This window comes from Mauremys mutica, chromosome 3 (genome assembly GCF_020497125.1).
Source record: "Mauremys mutica isolate MM-2020 ecotype Southern chromosome 3, ASM2049712v1, whole genome shotgun sequence".
NCBI classification, from domain to species: domain Eukaryota; kingdom Metazoa; phylum Chordata; order Testudines; family Geoemydidae; genus Mauremys; species Mauremys mutica.
The window spans coordinates 134517278-134541044 of NC_059074.1; the positions used below are offsets into that span (position 1 = coordinate 134517278).

At 42.3% G+C, this 23767-nt stretch overlaps 1 protein-coding gene across 2 annotated transcripts in view; it reads right to left on the reverse strand.

The window, feature by feature from the left end:
* Positions 1 to 23767, reverse strand: part of ERO1B (endoplasmic reticulum oxidoreductase 1 beta) — a 59065-nt gene that overhangs the window by 30065 nt on the left and 5233 nt on the right. For both annotated transcript variants that reach the window (XM_045011083.1, XM_045011084.1), the window contains exons 2-4: positions 21428 to 21547; positions 10111 to 10194; positions 8033 to 8074 (exon numbers count right to left, since the gene is read on the reverse strand). In XM_045011083.1, coding sequence (XP_044867018.1) covers positions 8033 to 8074; positions 10111 to 10194; positions 21428 to 21547 — 246 coding nt within the window. The remainder of the gene's footprint in view (positions 1 to 8032; positions 8075 to 10110; positions 10195 to 21427; positions 21548 to 23767) is intronic.

The following is a 23767-nucleotide window of genomic DNA, read 5'->3' on the forward strand; positions in this document are numbered from 1 at the left end:
CCATGGTGTCAGGAGGAATTTCTAGTTTTTCACTTGCAGGGGCAGGGTTCACTGACTCCCTAGGGGATCATGTCGACTCTGCAGAGTGGTACAGGTCCCAGTATCCCAGAGAAGGCCAGGAAGATAGGTCAAAGGGTGGCTGTGGGAGTCTCCCTAGCATAGGGTACCAACAGTTCTGAGGCAGGTGCTGAAGTGGAAGTTGGTTCCAGACTGGTCTGGGAAGACATGCCTCAGAGGAGGAGACATCAGTTCCTCGGGTTGTTCAGAGTCTCAGAAGAAAGAAAATGCCAAGTCTGGATCCACTGGCAGCACCAACGGTTCCACTGGAGGAAACCATGGCTGTCTGATAGAATGAGAGACAAACTCCTCCCACAAGCTGCATCTCTTGATGTAGTCAGGACCACTCCAGTGAGGGAAGGACCTGGGATGATGGATTCTGGGAATCAGGGAGAACAAAAATGTCATTGGGTGTAGAATAAGACTGCTCTCCCTTGAGAGATCCTTTCTGCCTGAACTGCTGGAGTCAATGCAGTTATGGTTTGTGCCAGTTGGGAGAGGCAGAGCTAGTACTGTCAATGGCTAAGGCTCCCAACAGTTGCCTTTTGTCAACGCCATCAGTTCTCAGAGTTTAGGCTTGATTGGTACCAGAGGCATCGTTGCCTCTGGAGCGTCATCTGGTACTGGGGTGCTGGAAAAAACAGTTACCTCTCTCTCATAACTGTTGTTCTTTGAGATGTGTTGCTAATGTCCATTCCAATAGGTGTGTGCGTGCACCACATGCACGGTACCTCTGGGTCAGCAGTGGAGCCCCCTGCAGTTGCACCCTAATCGTGGTGCATATAGGACACTGTTGACCCACCACCTGCTCAGTTCCTTCTTGCTGGAAGACTCCAACAGAGGGGAGGCGGATGGGATTTGGAATGGACACGAGCAACACATCTTGAACAGCAACAGTTATGAGAGGTAGGCAACCATTTTTTCTTGGAGTGTTTGCTCACGTCCATTCCAATAGGCATCTTCCAAGCACCACAGCTATGAGGATCAACAAAGCTCTGTCCTGGTGGACCTTGAGGAGGACTCTGTGTATGAGAGGAAAGGGTAGGAACGCATAGAGCATGTGACTCATCGACGAGAGGTGAAAAGGGTCCACGATGGAGCCCAGGCTATGGTTCAGAAAGGAGCAAAACCATTGGCACTTCCTGTTGCTCAGTGTTGTGAACACCTCTATGTGGGGAAAGTCCCACTTCTGGAAAATTGAAAGGGCAATGTCCAGCCTGAGGGACCATTAGTGACTGAGGAACGAGCAGCTGAGTTGGTTGGCTAGCTCGTTCTGCAGTCCCTGGAGGTAGGACGCTTGTATGTGTATCTAGTTGGTGATGCAAAATTCCCAGGGCTTGAGGGCTTTCTGGCACAGGGAGAGGAGTGAGCACCACCCTGTTTGTTTATATAAAACATCGTTGTGGTGTTGTCTATGAGCGCTGATACACATCTGCCTCGAAGGTGGTTCTGGAATGCTTGGCATTCCAGACGGACCGCCCTCAACTCCCGCATGTTGATGTGCAGTGTTAGTTCTGCCTGTGACCATAGGCCTTGAGTTCTGATACTGCCTAGATCAGGGGTGGGCAAACTATGGCCCGCGGGCCGGATCTGGCCCCTCAGGGCTTTGGATCAGGCCCGCGGGATTGCCCCCTATGGTGTCGCGGGCCCCGTGCCGCTCTCAGAAGCGGCCAGCACCACTTCCCTGCAGCCCCCAGGCGGGGGGAGGGGGGGCGCAGAGGATTCCGTGCGTTGCCCTTGCCTCCAGGCACCACCCCCCACAGCTCCCACTGGCCGGGAACGCTTCGGGGTAGGTACCTGGAGGCGTGGCAATGGCAGCGAATGTGGAAACCTCAGTCTCTGCCACCCCCAGGGGCCACAGCGGCGCGGGGACAGGGCTAGCATGCTGGGAGCCTTCCCTAGCCCCGGTGCGCGCTGCTGCCACCCCGGAGCTGCTTTAGGTAAGCGGCCGGAGCCCGAACCTCGCCTGCACCCCAACTCTCTGCCCTAAGCCCCCTGCCTGCACCCCGCACTCCTCCTGCACCCCAACTCCCTGTTCTGAGCCCCCTTGTACACCCTGCACCCCACCCCCCTGCCCTGAGCTCCCTGCCACACCACTCCTGCACCCCAACCCCCTGCCCTGAGACGCCTCCTGCAGTCCACACCCCTCCTGCACCCCTGCCCTGAGCCCCCTCATGCACCTCACACCCCTCCTCTGCCCCAATCCCTTGCCCTGAGCCCCTTCCTGCACATCACACCCCCTCCTACATCCTACACTCCCTCCCACACCCCAACCCCCTGCCCGGCCCTGCATACAAATTTCCCCACCCAGATGTGGCCCTCAGCCCAAAAAGTTTGCCCACCTCTGGCCTAGATGCTCCCCACCCCAGTGCCAAGGCGTCTGATCAGCGACATGGTAGGTTGTGGTTTGGCAAAGGGAACTCCCACACAGACCACTTGCGGCCATAACCACCAGTGTAGAGACTCGAGACTGAGAGGGAAAAGGGTAACTATCCTGTTCAGGTATGGTTGGCTCAAGTGTATAGATCCAGCCAAGACCCACTGGAGGGGTCTGAGATGTAGTCTGGCGTGCTAGACCATGTATGTGCACACTGCCATATGCCCCAGCCATTTCATACAGTTTCTGGCCATTCTGGGGGGAACCGGCAGAGATTCTGGATAATGCCCCTGAGGGCTTGGAAGCACGGCTCAGGCAGGGATGCCCTGGCTTACGCAGAGTCCAAGAGACCCCCTATGAACTCTATTCTCTGTGTAGAGACCAGCGTGGATTTGGGCACATTTAGTATGAGGCCCAGTCTGAGGAACGTGGTGTGGGCCAGGGCCACATGCACCTCCGCTTGTGCTTGCAAGTTGGCCTTGGTGAGCCAGTCGTCCAGGTACAGGAATACTTGTACCTGACGTTTGCATAGGAAGGCTGCCATGACTGCCATGCACTTCGCGAACACTCTGGGGGCTGTTGAGAGCCCAAACGGGAGCACCGTGAACTGGTAGTGCTGGCCACTGGCCACAAAGCGAAGAAACCGTCTGTGGGCCGGGATAACAGAGATATGGAAGTAAGCATCCTGCATGTCGAGGGCAGCGTACCAGTCCCCTGGATCCAGGGAAGGAATGATAAAGGCTAGGGAGACCATGCGAAACCTGGCTGTCTTGATGAATGCACGGAGGTCTCAGATCCAGAATAGGTCGCAGTCCACCCTTGGCCTTGGGGATAAGGAAGTATCGGGACTAAAATCCCTTGCCCCTGAACTCCTGAGGAACCGCCTCTATCACTCCCAGAGTGAGGAGCGATTGCACCTCCTGGAGCAGGAGTTGCTCATGAGAAGGGTCCCTGAAGAGGACGGAGAAGGCAAGAGGGAACAGAATTGGATAGAATATCCCAACCCTATCGTGCTCAGAGCCCAGCGATCTGTTGTGATCTGGGACCAAGCATGGTAGAAAAAGGGAGGGTAAGGATCTGGATTGAGTCCTGGTGCGCCATCTTCAGGTGAATCTTCAAAAGTTAGGTTTCGGCCCCAGGGGCTGTTTGGATGAGCCCAGGTCGTGGCCTGAGGAGAACTGTGACTGGTATCTCCTATTATTCCTGCCCCTTCTCCTGGCGGAGTCCTGCCTCAGCGGTCTGGAGCAGAAGCAGAAGGGAGCCTGGGGTTTGAAGGGCTTCCTCTGGGGTGCAGGAGTGTGGATCCCCAGGGACTTCAATGTCGCCTTTCAGGCTGTGCAAGCAGGAGTCCGTGTTCTCAGCAAACAAGCCTGCGCAATCAAATGGCAGGTCCTGAATGGCGTTCTGGACCTCTGGAGGTATGCCCGAAACCTGTAACCAGGCACTCCGTCTCATGGTGATTGCTGTGGCCGTGGTCTGAGATGCAGAGTCAGCGGCAGCATAGAAGGAGGTCCTTGACACCACCTTGCCCTCCTCAAGAAGCGCCGCGAACTCCGGGCATGAGTCTGACGGGAGCAATTCTTGGAACTTAGCTAGTGCTCTCCAAGAATTTAAGGCAAAGTGGCTGAGCACCACTTGCTGATTAGCAACGCGAAGCTGAAGCGCCCTGGTCAAGTAGACTTTACAGCTGTAAAGGTCCAGCTTCTTAGCATCCTGTGACTTTGGGGCAGGACCTGGTTGACCTCGCCGCATCCACCACTAATGTTCCAGGCTGGGGATGGGTAAAAAGGTGTTCATACCTCTTTGGCAGCACAAAATACCTCCTTTCCATCCCTTTGGCTGTGGGAAGTATGGAGGCCAGGGTCTGCCATAGCACCTTTGTGGTGTTCTGTATGGTCTTTATAAGGGGCAAGGCTACCCTAGAAGGACCCTCTGGGGCAAGAATGTCCACCATGGGGTTCGAGTCTTCTGGAGATGTAAGTTTTGGGCCACTCTCCTAAGAAGGTCCTGGTGCACCCTATTGTGCATTGCAGGGAGTGTGGTGGTGGAGGTGCCAACCACCGCCTCATCCAGCGAAGAGGATGAGGAGGCCCGAGGGACTGGGTCCTCCTGACCCTCAGGCTTCCTGGAAGCTGGCTTGGGTACGTCTGCCCTATTCGGGGCGGACTATGGTGCTGACTCAAGAGTTGCACCCACTTGCGAAGACCCAAGGTCCTTGTCACATGGGGGGGTCTTCAAGTGCTGAGGGCGTATGGCACGGCACTGACATGGCTGAAGGAGGAGCACGGGGCGCGGATACCATGGACGCGGCCCTGGAGCCCCGCTCTTGATCCTGATGATTGGCCCTTTTGGACTCCTTGGGCCTCTGTACTGGCATGTCCTGTGATCTGCTGTACCAGTACCAGTACCTGCTGACTTGAGCTCACGAGGCTCGGGCAGTTGCATTGCAGAATAGACTTCATGCTGGAGTCTGAGCTCTGGGACCCTCCCACCTCACAGAGTCCCACAGCTCAGGCTCCAGGCCAAGCCCAGAAGTCTACACTGCAATGAAACAGCCCTGCAGTGTGAGCCTCATGAGTCTGAGTCAGCTGGCATGAGCCAGCCACAGGTTTTTCATTGCAGCGTAGACATATCCGACGTCATCATGCAAATACATGCTTTCAGACCATATTAAATTTTATTGACTTGAAGAAACTACTGTATTTGGTAGCCTCAATGTCTAGGGGCGGGAAAGAGGTGTCAGAATACTGTATCTTTATGCAGTAAAGTGAGAAGTCAGTGTCCAGAAATACATACTAAAAATAAAAAGTGAAGTTAAAGAGATTTTGATGAGGTCTTCAGGAGAAATCAGGAAAAGAAAGAAATTATTAGATAAGCTGTAATGGAAATGTTACAGTTAGTTAATTTCTGAGGCTAGCTTTGTGGTCAAAACTTCTCCTAAACTTCATTTTCTTATCTTCTGTGCATTTATAAAAGCCTTTTTGTTCCATCTGCAGCCCACACACCAACATAGCATCCCTCCTCTCATCTACAGAAAATAATGCTGCTGAATAGTTCCTAAGTGCACTCAGGCAACAGAAGACAGACATATTTGCATACTCACAGCAAGGTATCAATATTTTTAGTGCTTATATATTTTTTATAAAATGTATGTAAATTGTTATTTCTTTTCATAAGCATCAAATCAATGTTACAAGAGCAAAAGCATCACAAACATTTATTTTGTATTTCCGTAATTTAAAACCATTTTATAAAAATAATTATTGTGTTCTGTAAAGTTTTAGCAAGCAGCATAAATTATAAAACATTTAAAACGCAGATTTATAATAGAAAATGATAGACCCTTACTTCAAAGTAGCATTAGTGAATAAGGCTATTCATACAAATTGACTTGGTTAGACTGCTGGTGTTTTAAGACCACTGCCTATCATGCTGACCAATATTGTCTCATTGTTTCCTTGTACTCCCAGTTGATAACTAGAGCCCTGAGACATTATGGCAGAGGTTCCCAAACTTTTTTTGATTAAGTATTTCCTGCCGAGACCCCAGACAGCATGGAGCACAATGGTACCCTCCACACAGTGTGACCACATATGCATGCCATGTGGAGGATGACATTGTGTAGAGAGTAAAATGGAGCCTTCTGAACATCATGAGCTCGTATGCACCATATGTGGAGGTCATGCTGTTCAAAGCAAAATGGTGTCCTCCACACTTTTGGGGTGGCAACCAAACAGTTTGGGAACCACTGTGTTATGGTAATAAAAGTAATTCATGTTCCTTCTATTTAACATGTTCCAATGGAACACTGACAAGAAAAATCCCAGGACAACAATTCAGAGGTGGAGAGATCACCACAGGACTCAAAGAGTGTTTGAATGAAGAGATTTGAATGAATTAGGGAAAAGGAGAAAGAGCACTTGACAAACATGAAGGGGGAGACTGTCCCAAGCAAAGGGGCAGCATGAAAAATGTACTAAGCTAAGAGTCAGAGAAAGGATATAGCAGCAAGGACAACAAAGGATCCAGATAATCATAGGAGGGTTCAGAGCAGAGACACAGGCAGTGGTAAGATTATAAAGGGCCTTAAAGGGGTGGGGAGAAGGATTTTGAATGTGATACAGAAAAAGGACAAACCAGTGAAGAGGAGGAAAAAAAAGTGTAATTTTGGACAGAATGAGCGAGATGGTGATGGGATCATCTAGGAGGTTACTGGAACTACAAAGCTTTGCAGAGGATCTGCACATCTTTCTTAAGAGGTAGATTTTGGAGAAGTGGAAAGGATGCACTGAGGAGAGGCGAGCAGGAGCAGACAGTGTGCTCATGACCTAACAAATAATTAGCAGCTAGTTTAAGCTTACAAATCTCATTGTTGGGCTGAGTTTTCACCTCAAAAGATTAAATGCATCAACATACTGCGACACAGAGATCCCTTGCCAAAGGGTCCCCTGTTTTTTTGCAAACATCTCACCTCAGACCTGACAAACTCACTAGACCACATACCTTACCTGTTACTCTTTATGGAAAAATATCCTGTAAGACATATCTACACATAAGCACAGCCCAAGCAAGTGCTACTGATATGGCTCCACTGAGCACATGAAAAGAGACAGTCCACAATAAAGGGAATTCAAATACAAACTCCGATCAGCCCAGGTTAACGTAGCTACCTTAGACTCAGGACCCACAGAGGTGTCTGAGGAGACCCTAATGAATTCTGTAAGGTCTGACACATTGGCGGATGATATAGAAAGTGAATGGCAAGGTATGCCTAAATTGGAGGGACACTGGAGTGTTATAGAAGCTGACATTCCCAGAGGAGAATGTAAAAATCCTTGCATTGGGAAAATCTGAAACGAATGTACACTCAGCTCAAACAGAGTTGGAGTCAGAAGGTTTAAAAGTTACTTTAAAATAAAACAATATTGAGAGAAGGGAGACCTCTCAATATTTATACAGTCAGGATAGGTGTCCTATATTATTTCATTAAAAAAGACATTACTGGCTCTCTAGTCATTCTGGCTTCTCCACCTGAAATTCTGTTATTAGATTCTTCCTTCATGTTCATCATTGTGGGCTATGTGTAGCCATAAGGTAATAGAACCCCTACCATGCTGCATGCCTGGGGACCAATGAATAGGCTCACAACAGGGAGACGCAGAAAGGGAAAGGATGAGAAGCTCATTTACGAGAACTCTGGTCCCCACAGAGCCCACCCTTCCACTTTAACTTTTATTGATGTAACACACCAAGCCACTTTTCTTCAGAGTTGATTAGTCTGCTGAGACTCAATGCTGCCAGCACACAGTGCTGGATTGAACTGTATGTGGCAATTATACATAACACCAAATATATACATACAATATTTGTTATTTACCCACAATTCCTTCACACCGAATACATAAAAGGCATAGGGTTTTTTTTTTTTTTGTTATAAGCAAAAAACCACATACATGAGCAGACATATATAAAAAATAAAGTTTACCACTGATCCAAGGCTAAAAATGGACAATAAAGACTATACATAGTATTTGTAATTTTGGGTTTGTTTTTTTTAAATCAGAAAAATAGCTTGGAAAATAAAAAGATATTACTTACTTTATTAGAACTCCCAGCTTTAATTCCAATTGGTACTTTACTCTAAAATAAAAAGACAAATTACTATCTTTTTTCACTGTTCACAGAAATGATTATGCCACAATGCCTGTTAAGCTGTTAACTGTTTTCTGCAAGTTGACACCTTTTAATTCCTTGCTGGGGTGATTCCTAGTTTTCTCAATTTACGTTTGCTAATCCAACCCAAGATAAGAGCAGTCGGTTGTATGTCTACACTACCCGCCGGATCGGTGGGTAGTAATCAATCTATTGGGGATCGATTTATCATGTCTAGTGAAGACGCGATAAAAATCAATCTCCGATCGCTCTGCCGTCGACTTCTGACTCCAGAGTCGACGGGGGAGCGGCAGCGGTTGAGTCGCCACTGTCCTCACAGCCAGGTAAATTGACCTAAGATACGCCAACTTCAGCTACGCTATTCACGTAGCTGAAGTTGCATATCTTAGGTCAACTCCCCCCCAAACCACCCAGTGTAGACCTAGGTTGAAAGCTTATTTCAGTTTCTTTTCATTATTTGGTACTTATTTTTGCCTGACAAAACAATGAGCAATAGCTAATACTCTGGATACCCATCGTTCAATTTTATCACTAATGGATACTATTATTAAAAAGTATTTCAGTTGTATTACCCTGAACAAAAAAGTGGCAATAACTAAGTTTATTACTGCCAATTTCTTTGACCAGTCTAAGATTTCACTAGCAGATATTAAACATTAGAGACTAGAATGGTGTGTAAATACACACATTTGTCTAATAAAGCTCATCCCTATAATTTAAAGTAGTTCTGGAAAGTCTACAAAAGTCTGCAAGAAAAATTTATCTCTAACCAATATGAACACAATACCTCAATTTCATCTACCAAATCTGATTTTTTAATTGCAAGTCTAGGGAAAATTAGCTTTCAACTGACAAAGTACAACCTTCAACTCAACAGTCTAGGAGGAACTGAAGTTTATCATGTGTACATTCCAAAAGCATAAGTTACATACACACTGTATGCCTGTTCTAAGCACTCAGTTGGGTGACAGGATGAAAATGTCAATTTTACTCCCACACGTGTCATGAAACTTCATTAATCAATGTTTGTAGAATGCTTTGGCATCTGGATGAAGGGAGCTACAAAAATGCAAACTATTCTGACCATCCAAATTGAGGAATAATTGACTCAGATTTTCAAATCGAGTTGGGCTCCCAGTTATCTAAACAAAGGGGCCAAATTTTCAAAAGTGCTCAGAACCCAGAAGCTCCTCCTGAGAGTACTGAGGCTGTTCATGACACTTGCTTTGGGATGGGAAGGATAGAATGGACTAAGATTAGAAATATGAGAAAAAGAAAAAGCATAATAAAAAAAATTGCATGTTCAGGTTTATGCTACAATTTTTGCTACGTTCTAGAATGTTCTCCAAAATTCTAAGCTTTAATTTAAAAAATAATGTATCTACATACAGTTGAGTCATTTTTGTAAAAGAAGAGACATTATAAGGTAGTGCACCAATAACTTAAAATAATTTTACATTCCACTCCAGCTTTACTATTTTAGAACAATCCACAATGTTTTTAACTATCATCTGTTGGAAAAGGAAAAATGCACACTATCAGAAGTTTAAAACAAAAACTGAAACATTTTAAAAGTTACATCAACTTGATCACACCTCTATGAAAATTTTTAATCAACTACTGTTATAAGTAAAACCAAAAGATTACTATAATTAAAAAACGGTTTAATTTGCACATCTGACAGCGCTTTACATATAGTCAATTTCACTTTTCACTAATGACGTTAGCCATGAAATAAGACTATCATGGAGGGGAATGACGACTTAAAATGAGAGGAATTAACTGAACTATGCATGTTCAAGCTATTCAGACTGAGAAGTTTGGCATTGGCACTAGTTCCTAAATCTGCTACAGCACAGAGGTATAAATCTGAAAAAAGATATAAAAATAAAGAGGATCTGCATGGGACGTGCAGAGATTGTTTAAACTAGGAGATAACCATAGAAGAAATTGGTCTGGCTATGTGAGAAAATAATGATTTCTTGTTTTATTTTGATCCATACCTCAGGACAAGGCTCTACGTGACAATCTCTGATAGAACAATGGCCATCATCAGCCCAGAATGGACATGGTCTCTTAAGATTAACCTAAAAAAAAAAAGGCAGAAACAGAAATATGCTATTAACAAATTGATTTAGAGCTACTTGAAAGTCTAGGAAGAGAGATGGAGAGCAAGGAATCATTAATGATTTGACAATCTACATTTAAGTTAAACAATCCTCCCACTTTCAATATTCACTTCTTGTGAAAAGACAATCTATAAACTCTGTCACTAAGATTGACTTCAACCCACATTGCTATAATACTACGGAGACCTCACAAACGAATTTTGTCTTTGTACACATATAGATATCTTTTAGCAATAACTGATCTCCTCAAAGTTAAGGTTGAATTGTTTTTTTGCATTCATTTCAAGGAAACAAGAATAGCAGACTACTAACTAATGATCTCTTAACCAGAGAGCTGATGTACTCAATTATATTTGGATATACTGAAAATCTTACCAAAGTACAGTTTTTCTTACTTTGCTGGCTACACTTCTAAAACCACATTAAATATTCTCCAGTGTAAACAGAAGCAGTGAAGAAGGGCCAAATGGTGAACACCAACGGCATTTCCTGATTGAGACTGCTTTTGGTCAAACAGTACAATAATAAAGCAATGCAGCACAGATGGGCTGTGGAGATAAGCTAAAGAGAGATTCCGAATTGTTCATCTCTGATCTTTTTAATTATACTTTTTAACAATTCAAGTTACAAAAAAGTAGCAACACACTGTTTTCCTTCCTTTGAATTAGCCCCGCCCCCCCCAAAACAACAACCAACACACCAACTGAGATTTGAAAGCACCCTCTTGCCCTCTGCTTACCTCACAGTGAAGTCTTCTGTCTTCAACACCCAGAACTCGCCTGCATTCAGAAATTTAGCAGCGTAATTATACCAATATAATTATGCCAGTAAATTTCTCCTTTTAGACAAGCTCCCAGAAAATGAGACATTTGAAATCCAACACTATTTCAATTGAAAAAATAAATCAGAAGGTATACTCTTGAGTCTTTGTACTTGATTGCCAAAGCATTTGAAGCTAAAAAATGGCAGACTTCTGAATAAAAACAGTGATCATTTAACTCTTTGTGCATATACTTTTTAAGACCTCACTTTGTTCTTCTTCTTATGTGGCCTATACAAAATGTTCCCTCAGTTAATATACACCACTCAGAAGGGCACTCAATGGATCGGGACATTATGTAGATTCAGTGTTGTCCAAGTTGAACATCTTGCTAAGAGGTAGCTAACTACCACTCTGAAACTGATAAGAGTAAAGGACTTAAACATGATATCAAATATTCAGGCTACAAAATCTTGTAAAAAAATCAGCTACTTTGCTGGAATGCAGCAAAACTGATCCAGTTACGCAAGACTGCAATAACCCTAAAAATATTCAATACTAAATTTAAAGCAAAAACCTTAAGAAGCATATTTGATGTAAGAATTATATATAAGTAATTTAACAATTATATGCAGACTTTAAAGAAGATTTTAAACCAGAAACCAAACCCAAGTAGTTTGTTTTATGGAAATATAATATAATAAAATAATAATAATAAACAACAACAACACCTATTTCCTATATAGCACTCATCAGTAGATCTCAAAGTACTTCACAATCTAATCCTGTAAAACAACTTGAAACTATAAAATTTAGAACAAAAACAATAAAATCTTAACTATGAACAAGAATAAAAAAAGTTTTTCTAAATGTTTTGGAAAATGCATCACCAAGGACAAGAGAGTATAGTAGAAGCTATGACTCAGACCATGCAGTGGTGAGAAGGCACTGAAGACGCTGGTAGCCTGCCCCACTATTTATCACCTGTCATAGGTCTCACCCCCACTTGGAGCTGTTGGGTTCCAAAATGGGGACCTGCACTGGTTTCCCTCTAAACTAAAAATCCTAGTTTAGATCTGGTAAAAGCTGCCACCACCCAATCAGGTACGTGGATTGGGACACAGTCCTTCCCCAAAATCCTTGGGGATCCCAAGAGCCCCAAATCCATGGAGTTCTTAATACCTACGAGAAATAAACCATTCCCCCCTGCTTCCTCCCCCCTCCCTTTTCCTAAGAGAGATACCGGGATCCAACTACAGAGGGATGCCTCCCTCTTCCCCTTTCCCTGAGAATCCACCCAAGGAAAGATCAACCAAGTTCTTAACAGAAAAGATTTATTAAAGAATAAAAAGAAAGTAACTTGTCTCTGTAACCCAAGATACAAAAATACAGGGTCTAAACTTATCAATCTGGAGAGAATCCCCCCTCCTTTCTTTCTCAGTAAAAGCAAAGTAACAGCAAACAGAAATAAAGAGTTTCCTTCAGCAAACACACAATTGCAAATGTAGAAATCAAATTATAAGACTAATCCGCCTTTCTAATTAATACTCACTATTGAATAGTAGGAACTACTCCAGGAGAACTTGGAGACATGTCTGGCCTCTCTTAGATCCAAAAAGAGAACACTCTAACAAAGAACACAGACAAAGGCTTCCCTCCACAGAGATTTGAAATTATCTTGTCTCTGATTGGTCCTCTGGTCAGGTGGTCATCAGGTACTGCATGTTAACCCTTTACAGGTAAAAGAGACCTTAACCCTTAACTATCTGTTTATGACATCACCCAAGGAGAAACCAGGAGGCAATGCAAGAACACATGCGCAAACTGCCGAATAGTATTACTTTCAAAAGCTCCAGCTTTGGGCACATGCGCATAATCCTCAATGGAATACAACTGGAACCATCCAAAGAAGGTTACGTGACTTGTCCATTGTCACACAGGAAGTTTGCACAGAAGCAAGGAATTGATCCTGAATCTCCCAAGTCCTAGCCTAGGTTATGAGTACAGAGAAAACACAGATACCACAAGTACACCATTCCTATAGTTTATAGCATCAGAAACCTTTGATAAATTTTGTTTTAGAAAAGTCTTGGATAGTTTACATCCGAAAATAGTTATTTCATCCATCTCTTTCCCTTATTATATCATGGGTAGCACTCACAATAGATAAGGTGAAGTTCCGACATCCATTTTCACCACTATTACCCTGTAGGTGCCCATAATTTTCTCAAGTTAATTTGGAGCTAAAATTTTCAATGCTTGTTTATAGCATAATGGTGAAATATTCTGTAAAGTCTAAGCAAGCCATTCAGCCCTTTTTCAATCATCAAAATGTTTGGTAATCAGCTACTTCACATATTTCCCCCCTTGTTTTCAAAACAAAAGTACCAACACTTGCATAACTCAAATCTACTTAAGCTAGAAACTCCATCCAGAAATTGTAGTTACAAGCACTTAAAGTCATCAATTTCATGCATATGGCAGAACCAGAACTGCCACTCAAACCGAATTTCTTAACTTCTGAGTACTCATTTTCTCAACCTTAATGATGCATTAGTGGTAGATTTTGTATTTAAGAAATACATACACACACAGAATAAGTTCAGAATTAAGACTGCATTTCAGTCTGTGCCCCAACACACTTTCACAAGTCACACACATGCAAGGAGGTAGAGTTACATAATGCCAGTACAATGGTATACGAAATTTTTGTATAGTACGTCAATACGCCTGTATTAATCTGATACTTTAACATGAAATTTTTAATGCACCACATTTATTCATTTCTAAAATAATTTTTGCCCAGTAGTGTTTCACTGCCTGCAGAAAGCATATGTAACAACATAATTGGAAACCTCATGTCCAATCAATTTTATACAAAACACAGTGAAACCCCGCTATAACGCGATGTTTGGGGTCCAAAAAATTCCATCGTGCTAAATGCAGAGTCATGGTATAGTGGGGTTTCAAGCGGGTCAGTTTAAGTCAGTGGTTCCCAACCCGGTGCATTGATGTGCGCCGCCTAGCGCCCAGCAGGGGAGAGAAGCCGCGGCCCCGTGCCTGCCGGGGACAGAGAACTCCGAGGCTGCGGGCGCCGGTGCTCTCTGTCCCCGGCAGGCGCGGGGCCGCGGCTTCTCTCTGGCTTCAAGAGGAGGGATGCTCAATTTGTTTTGTTTTAAAGTAATTTTGCACTGAGATTTCTTTTTTGTTTTCTGTATTTTAGAGGAATTTATAACTTCTGCTGCAGTTGCAGAAGAAAAGTGGAATTCGGAACTCAGGAATTAATTGATCTGTTAGGTACAAGAGAATGGGATGAGATTTTCAAAATGTTTTGCTTTTAACCATTTGTTATTTCTAAATCTCCATGTTCATTATGCTAATTTAGCATAGAACTCATAAAAATTGAATATTTGAAATTAATCCTGAAAGTTAAATCTCTTCTAGAGTAATTCAATTATTGAACCTCATTAATTCATACTAGCTGGGAGACTCAAATCATGCGCACAAAGATTCAATGATTCTCCCCAATAATTTAACACTGAGGAGCTGCACTAATGCTAAACCGAAAAAATTGTCAGTGTAGGCAAAACCATGGTAGATAAGAGTTTGTGATTTAGTAAGAGACCAATCAGTGAGTCTCAAGTATACTGCATCACAAAATTGAATGTTTTATTATTTTGACAGGTAGACTTTAATTATGTTATCTATCACTTCATATTATAGTAGCCAACATGCTGCAGCATTTAGTGTAGATGTAGCCAAACTGTGATCTGTGGCAAGTTGTCTAGTCATATAATGCTGGCTCCTCCTTGTTTCCAGTTGCTAATTGCATTAATAGGTAACTAAAATATATTAAATATTGCCCTAAGATTACTCTTCCAGTTTAGCAATTGCTGTAGTTAACATGGGGATATTACGTAATTGTGAATGAAGAAAGGGCAGGTGGCCACAAGACTACATAAAAGATGTGGTCAACACCACCAAATTAAATAAATAAATAAATCAATCAATCAAGAATCTCTAACTGTTTTGTAATAATTTTAGTAGCAAAGTGAGAATTAGCAATGTTCTGTCCTGACCCTGGAAACAAATGATACTAACAGACAGAAATGTTACTACTACTAGCTAGCCTGACTTGATATACTGCTAAAACAAAGGCATCTGGAATGGGTTCTCAGTGTCATCAGGTGCATCATGTATTTCTTTCACGTTTTAAAAGTTACATTAAATAATATTTGTCTGGATTAAGTCAATTTGTTTTAAAAGCAATTTAGTTCACTCAAGTGCAAACCCTGAAGATGATTAGATGCTTTTGGTTATCATTATTCTCAACAAAATTTGGATTGCCTTAGTAAGCAGAAGATATAAGCATATATGTAAATTATCTATTTAATTTTCTTCCCCTTCAGCAATGTTATAGTCTATGCTTTGTTACTTCTTTGATCAGCTGCAAATTACAACATAGTTAGCAGTTAGCCTTAAATGCAGGACTTCAAAAAGATGTTAGAAACCACATGATTGCCTGGAGTCTACAATTCTTAAAAGGAAATAAGGTTAGACATTAAACATTTTCCCCTCCATAATACATAAAGGAGGTCAAAGCACTATCCCATCCTGCCACTTCTATTGTGAAGAACTTTTCTTCCTGCCTTAAAAAAAAGCCTACAAACATTAGATATGTTGTTCTCATCTACCTTTTTTCTCTCCTCTTGGCCCACAATCCTCTACCAAAACACTATGGACAAATGTAGAACTGCTGGATAACAAAAATACCAGACAAGGGAAATTTGAGTAAGAGCACAAGTGATTTTTAGTCCAACTGTTTAAAAACATTTAACTCAAATGCCTACGTAGCAATTGTGGGAAAAGATGTGTTTGTTAAAGATTCAGTACTCTGTTCATTAAAAGCTAAAAAAGCTTTCATTCCATTTCCAATAAATTCTGCAACAAAATCAGACCAAGATCAGATGACATTCCTGATATTAAGTTCAGGCTTTCTGATACATCATAAAGAATCAAAAGGGCACAAGCTAAACTTTTTTTTTTTTTTAAAGCAGATTACCTTTAATCATAGGCATATATTTTTCTTTGTCAATCTATCTAGGCTGTTTGACTTTTCCACAGCATTTCTTTCTCACAACTTCCAGTCCCCTCCTCCCCCCAACACCTAGGATACGTCTACACTGCAATAAAAAACCCACATCATTGAACCTCAGAATCAGGGTCAACAGGCTCAGACTCACATGGCTCAGACTGTGGGCTAATAATTGCAAAACATGTGTTTGGTTTTGGGCTGAAGCCCAGTCTTTGAGACCCTCCTCCCCCACAGGGTCTTAGAGCCTGGGTCCAGCCAGAGCATCTACACTGCATTTTTCAGCCCTACAGCCTGAGCCCTGCAAACCCAAATCAGCTCGTCTGGGCCAGTGCCACAAATCTTTTACTGTAGTGGAGACGTATCCCTACAGGCATTCTGAGGTCAGGTCAAGGGCTAAAAGTTAAGATACAAACCACTGAAGGTCAAAAATATTTCATTGGTAAAATGGCTAGATTAGTACCTGCTAAAACTGAAGATTTTAAAGCCAATTATTTCTGTAGCAGAACCTCGGTGGCAAGAACCAAAAATCAAATTTAAAATCAGTTTCTCTAGCCATTACATATGATGTGGCTAACCATATTATAAAAAAAAGATGTATCAAGATGTGGAACTCTAAAATCTTATTATATACAGAATGATCCTCACTCTTCCCCTCCAATCGCTCTTCTTCTATTGTCCTGGCAGCCGGGGGATGGTGGGGTGGAGGGTGAAAATCAAATCTCTGGACCAGAAGAGTGAAATCTCTTACTTCATGCTTGAGGGACAAGCTGTTCTCTATCACATAAGCCATCTATTCCCTGACTGGTATGTTCTGACCTGAAACAATGTGAAAAACAACCTCCCATTTCCATTGCCTTGTGAATATTTCAAATTGCAGTAGGGCACAGTTGCCATTTTGAAGACCACTAATTCTGTATATGCTATCACCACTCTTCTCAAAGTACAGCATGAAGTTTACTTCTTGAAAAGAGCAGGAGGAGGAATTTAGCATAGTAGTGACCTGCACAAGCAAGATATCCATTTCTTCTGTTCTAATGTAATAGTATTTGCGAGGCAAACAGTTTAATCTTCAGACTCAATTTGGCTGTACAATATACTCTCGCTTAACCGAAACTCTATTACCCAAACCTCTGCTGCAGAGGCGATGGGAAGAGATTCAGGCATTGAAGAGGTTCAGCTAGTAAAGCAGATAACTCTGGCCAGGACTGTGAGGAGGACAACAATGACAAGTGGAAGCTACCTTGATGCTGAATGGCTCCTGCAGTAGTGCATGGAGTCCTCTACAGTAGCGGTCCCCAACCTTTTTGGCACCAGGGACCGGTTTCGTCGAAAAAAAAATTTCCGTGGACCTGCCCCCTATCTGACCCCCACCCACTTCCTGCCCCCCCGACTGCCCGCCCCCCTCAGAATCCCCGACCCATCCTGCTCCTTGTCCCCTCACCATCCCCCAGAGACCCCCACCACCCTGGGACCCCACCCCTGCTCCCTGTCCCCTGACTGCCCCAACCCCTATCTCCCCCCCGCTGAGTCCTGACAGACCCCCCCGGAACACCCACAATCCAACCCCCCCCATTCCCTGCCCCCTGACCGCTCCCCCAACCTCCGCCCCCTCTCTGTGCCCTGACTGTCCCCAGGACTCCCTGCCCCTTGCCAACCCCCCTGCCCCAGCCTCTTACCCCCGGCTCCCTCCTCACCCGGAGCCTCAGCGCCTCGCCCGACAGCTGCAGCGTGCCTCTGGCGGGGCCTGAGCTCCGTCCCGCTCAGAGCCGCATGGTCAGGGGGCGGGGCTGGGAGCTCATGCCGAGCGGAGGCAGCTGAGCTCAGCCCGGAGCTCGCAGCCCCGCCCCCTCACCACGCGGCTCTGAGGGGGCGGGGCTCAGGGGCCCCGCCAGAGACACGCCGCTTGATGTGCTAGGGGTCGGTTCGCGGCCCGGTTCCTAACAGGCCGCGGTCCGGGACCGGTCCGCGACCCGGGGGTTGGGGACCCCTGCTCTACAGCCCCACTGTCATGTAAGTGAGCAGTGCAGAACAGAGACCTCCAGCTAGGATTGCAAGGAGGAGGAGGCGGCAGCCCTGGATGTAGGGGAGGCCCGCGCTACTGAATGGCTCCTGCCATCTTGATTATAGGAACTTCTGATTATATGACTAAAATCCATATCCCCTGTGCTATTTGGATAACTGCACTGTACTCCTTCGGTACACTCAGGAGTGTTAAGTTCAGGTGTATCAGATCAGGAATTCATTCCTCAGCAAAGAATAAGACATGCAGTGCAGAGAATACAATTTATTTTCTTTTCAATAACTCATTTGGACTACTAAAAAAGAGTAAATTACAGCTATCTTTTCTAGTCATGTGAATTACAACTGTGACCAACTTGTACTTGGACAAGGTCCCTTAAAACAACAAACAGAAGTTACCTAGCATTCTCCCTTTCCCTCTACTCCCTTCCTTTCTACAAGCTCCAACCTTGAAGAACAATACACAAAACTTCAGAATTTGGGATTCTGGTTAACTGTTGTATTTTATTTTTCTAAGTATATTGATACTGAAGTGGAAGGAGAGAGAAATCCCTACCACGAAAACAAAGACAGGAATACAGAAAGGTGCATAAAGACATGTTTTCTATTCCCGATTTCCACAAAAAGGATCCAGTTACAAAAATCTCATTATTTCTGGTGAGGAGTTATGAGCGAATATTCTGATATGCTATTTCTCAAGAATATGCAGGCATCAAATAGTTAACCAGGAGATTGCCCACATATAGTAGACCACTTTAGATGAAAGATTACTACAGAACCTTAAACTGCAGATTATTTCATAAAGATAAACTGGTGTAGAGATACTCCAAATCCCAAAATGAGACAAAGGCACTAGAATCCATTACATATTTAGTATGTGTGTTTGCAGAAGGGACACTGAAAATACAAGCATTATGCAATCACCCAAATTAACAAAATACTACACGGGGAAAAATAGCCAAAAAGTATTTAGCAAGAAGTCTCATGACCATCCTTGCAGCCTCTAGTACTACAATCAGACTTATTGAAGTCATCCCTAGTGAGCATTACTGGATATCTTGTCACAAATTCAGCATAAAAGATGTAGTTGACTGGTCAGGAATCTATCAAATTACAAACATTTAAATAATGGGTTTCTACATTCCTTAATTGTTTTGCTGCTTTTTTTTATTTATCAAAATATTCTAGTGCAAAGTTGCTCATTCCTGGAACTCTTCCACTAAAAAGTTTCCTTGCAATACAGTCATGTTTGCTGCCCACTGGGGTAGGGAATGTCATAAGCACTATTGTATTTTATTTTCTATGGGCTTGTCTTCACTGCATTGTCAGCTCAAGCTATAACTCGAGTTTTACCCCTAACTCCACTACTATCCACACAGGAAAATCTCTCTCTCTCAAGTTAAGCAGTGCTTTAAACTCAAGCTAGCTAGCCTGTCAGGGGATGTGGACTGAAGACCGAGTGCTGGTGACGCTGGAGATAGAAACACAGAGGGGATGCAGCAGCTTCTGCTACATCATTCTGGACTGCTAATTAAATCACTGTATAGCTGGAGTGTTTTGCATTGTGGTTATTCTAGTTCTATTAGCTCAAGTGAGGGTGGAGAGGAATAACTCAAGTATTGTAACTCAGCCCAACTGCTGAAGTGAAGACAAGCTGTATATTTGCAGGGTGGGACTACTGTGGGACAATTTTTGTTTACAAGGCTGAAGTCTTGTCTATCTGGTGTTTTAATCTGCACCAGAGGAGTGTAAATTCTAGGGCACGCTAACTGGCCCATGTGGACCCTGATGGTGTACACTAGGAAACCTTTAGTGCACACCAGCAGGGTCCGTCTGGGCCAGTCAGTGCGCAACACGCTAGTACACACTAGAATTTACACCTCTCTGGTGTGGGCTAATACACTGTGTAGACAGGCCCTCAACTGGCTTCAGTATTTATATTAGGTACAGTTACTTTTGGGGGTTTTAGATTTGTTTTTTGTTCCATTTCTGTTAGATCCTCTAGAGGCATCATAATAAGTTACAATTTATTACTACTATGTTGTATATACACTCAAACAGTTTGAGTCCCATTTTCACTACCTAAATTGTACATAACTAGCTCCTCTTGAACATGGAAATTAGAACTGTCTATACCCAGGCATAGACAACTTTGGACTTTAAACCCTTCCTCCAAATTTAGGGACTGTATTAATGAATACAGGAAAAACTGAGTTTAGAACTGAGGCTCATTTATCTCACTTAAATTACAAGTGAACAGATTTAGCCAGAGTACAAAACTACTCATTACAATGATATTAAACAACTATTTTATTATTTTATTTTAACTCTAAGCTCACCTCCACCAAATAAAAAAGTTGTCTACATCCCTGCTATAATAGTAGCAGGGGACTCAAATTTGCCTTTCATACTACTTCAGGAGAAGGAATCAGAGTACTGACTTCTTCCACAACAAATATATGGAAGATATTTAATAAAACAGGGCACACTTATGCTCTGAAATCTTGTCATTTTGATTTTCATCTAATTCCAGCATAATTTTGGAAGCAAATGTCTCAAGAGCCACTACAGTTAGAAATTAATGCTTTATACTATTTGAAAATTAAGACTGCGGTTTTCAAAAGGAATAAAAGCATATGGGTTTCTAGCTCTATCAGTTCTCTAGATGGCACAGTGAGGAAAGGCGGTCACCATAATATGATTTTTAAGCTTGATATCTGATGACTTGCCAGGAAACAAGTGCTATTAATTGCTGGAAAGTGGGTATGCTGTTTCAGTTTCTAGACATAGGTATTCAAAAATACTGAACTGTAAAACAAACAATCACTTATCCATTGGATTATAGTTTTAGTGATTTAGTGCTGAGTTAGTTTTAGTGATTTAGTATCAGTGGCAAATACCAGAGCTCAGATAGTATAATTTTCAATCAAAAAATTAAAGACTATCAAGTGATAAAAGCAGTAAAGAGTCTTGTGGCACCTTATAGACTAACAGACGTTTTGGAGCATGAGCTTTCGTGGGTGAATACCCACTTCATCAGATGCATGTATCCGACGAAGGGGGTATTCACCCACGAAAGCTCATGCTCCAAAACGTCTGTTAGTCTATAAGGTGCCACAAGACTCTTTACTGCTTTTACAGATCCAGACTAACACGGCTACCCCTCTGATAAGTGATAAAAGGGAGTTTTGAGCTGTAAGAAAGAAGTTGATCAGATTTCAGAAAAAAGAAAAATGAAGATCAGACCGAGTTAGTCTATAGACCATCATATGCTGGTTTTCACTTAGCTGTGTATGAAAGTGCCATTTTTACTGTACCTTGTAATATCTGAAGTAGTCTCGTCCTTGCAGTTTCTGGATTTTGGGGAAGATCTTGTAAGTATTGAAGTCATCAATGCTTTCTATATCACACAAGCAGTCATCCAACACTCCGGTGAGCTACAAGAAATGAATGTATTATATTCTATTGCTTTCCTGACCAAGATTCAAGGTAGTAAAAATAGTTCTTAGTTAAACAAATCAACCCCAACAAAATTAAACGATTTTTCTTAATAAAGGTGGATGAGGAGCTAGATAACTATTACATTAATGCATCATTGACAATATAGTTTTGTTATGAGTTGGGTTAAATCCTTGCTGAAACCAGTGGATGTAACAGCCACCCTTAATTTGTGCAAGCAACAGTTTAGCTCCTTTATGGAATAGGTCAGCTGAAAAATAGTAGCTTACACACAAAACAAAGGCATATGCGGGCAGAGAGATTTTGTTGTGTAGTTTTGTGTGTCTGTGAAAGTTAGAAGGTAAGAGAGAGGGTCAGCAAGCAAGCATTAGACATAGCCACAGAAGCACTGATAGCTTTCACTGAGGGCCAGACTATGTGAGCTTTTGGGCAAAGTGTTGTCTAAAAAGGGGCTTGAACCACTGAGCAAAGAAATTGTCTCCTGCCTTTTGATTCCTGCTATGTTCAAGAAAATAGTATTTTGTACCTTCTTTGTAAATAAACAGGATAGTATCAAAAGATATCTGGCTGTATCATCAATTTCTCCTCAAACAAAACCATAGGACCCTGAATTTTGTCTAACAGCTAAACTCGAAGAAGGGTGACAATATCTTATCTTTACACTTGTTTAGAAAAGAAAACTAATTTCTGATGCCATGGACTTAACTATCTTGAGTAATTCTTTTGTCATCTGCAAATTTTGCAATTTCACTGTTTATCCCCTTTTCCAGATCATTTATGAATATGTGGATCAGCCCTGGTCCCAGATCCTTGGGGGGCCTGTTATTTACCACTCTCCACTGTGAAACCTGACCATTTATTCCTACCCTTTGATTCCTATCTTTTAACCAGTTATTTATCCATGAGAGAATCTTCCCTCTTCTCTCATGACTGCTTACTTTGCTTAAGAGCCTTTGGTGTGGGAACTTGTCAAAGGCTTTCTGAAAGCCCAAGTACACTATATCCACTGATCAACCTTCTTCACATGCTTGTTGACTGCATCAAATAACTTTAGTAGATTGATGAGGCATGATTTCCCTTTACAAAAGCTAAGTTGACTCTTCTCCAACACATCATGTTTCTGCATCTGATAATTATGCTCTTTACTATAGTTTCAAACAAACAATTTCCCCGGTACTTAAGTTAGGCTTACCAGCCCATAACTGCCAGCATCACCTCTGGAGTCTTTCTTAAAAATAGGCATTATATTTGCTACCCTCCAGTCATCTGGTACAGACGCTAATTTTAATGACACACATAGGATTTGATCCTGTAAATACCTATATGACTAATCCCACCGACTCCCAGGTCGCTACTCAAGTAAGCCTAGCTACTCACATGAGTAAGTGTTTGCAGTATCAGTGCCTAAAATTAAAATTTAAAACACTGAACGCATTTTTAAATACCTTTAATAAATTTAACCATACTTGTAGATCATAGTCCATGGTCAACTATAGAAATGGCAATAGAACAATGCTACACAATATTGTTTTTCATTAAAACCTACAGCTTGTGTTTTAGTCTTCCAAACACAAATTAAGAGTTATTCAGCAAGCAACAAAACACTGAAGATGGACTCTTCAGAAATGAGGAGAAAGACGACATCTGAGAAATCTTGAGTCTAAAGATAAAACAATATAAAAAAGAGACTATCAAAAGTATCAGTGTTTACAACATAGATAAGAAACAATACAAACTATCTCCAATAATCTGTTTTGAAAAGTGAGACAATTTTTTTTATAAAATAGCAAAAAAAACTTTGCAAAATGTAATTTAAAATTAAACACTGTTGTAATTATATTAAGATACTCTTTGAAGGTGTTTTAAGTGGCCCATATTGTGCATGAAGGCACAACGCTGGAAGGTGATAACCCTCATTCATGATAAACCAGCAAAATAGATTAATGAGTAGCTTAAAATCCCTTACATTTACAGAGCGGTTCTCCTAGTGTGGATTCCACACTCAGAGCTTTATCTTACTTAAAATACTCTATCATTCAGTAAGTTAAATGCAACAGGTTTCTGCATCTTCTCTATTACTGTTTGAATATTTGCATGGAAATAATTCTCTTTACTACACTGTCAGAAAAAGAATTGCATTTAAAAAGATCCTGTGTTAAAACATTATTAGAACAAATATTAAAAGCCTATTACTTTTC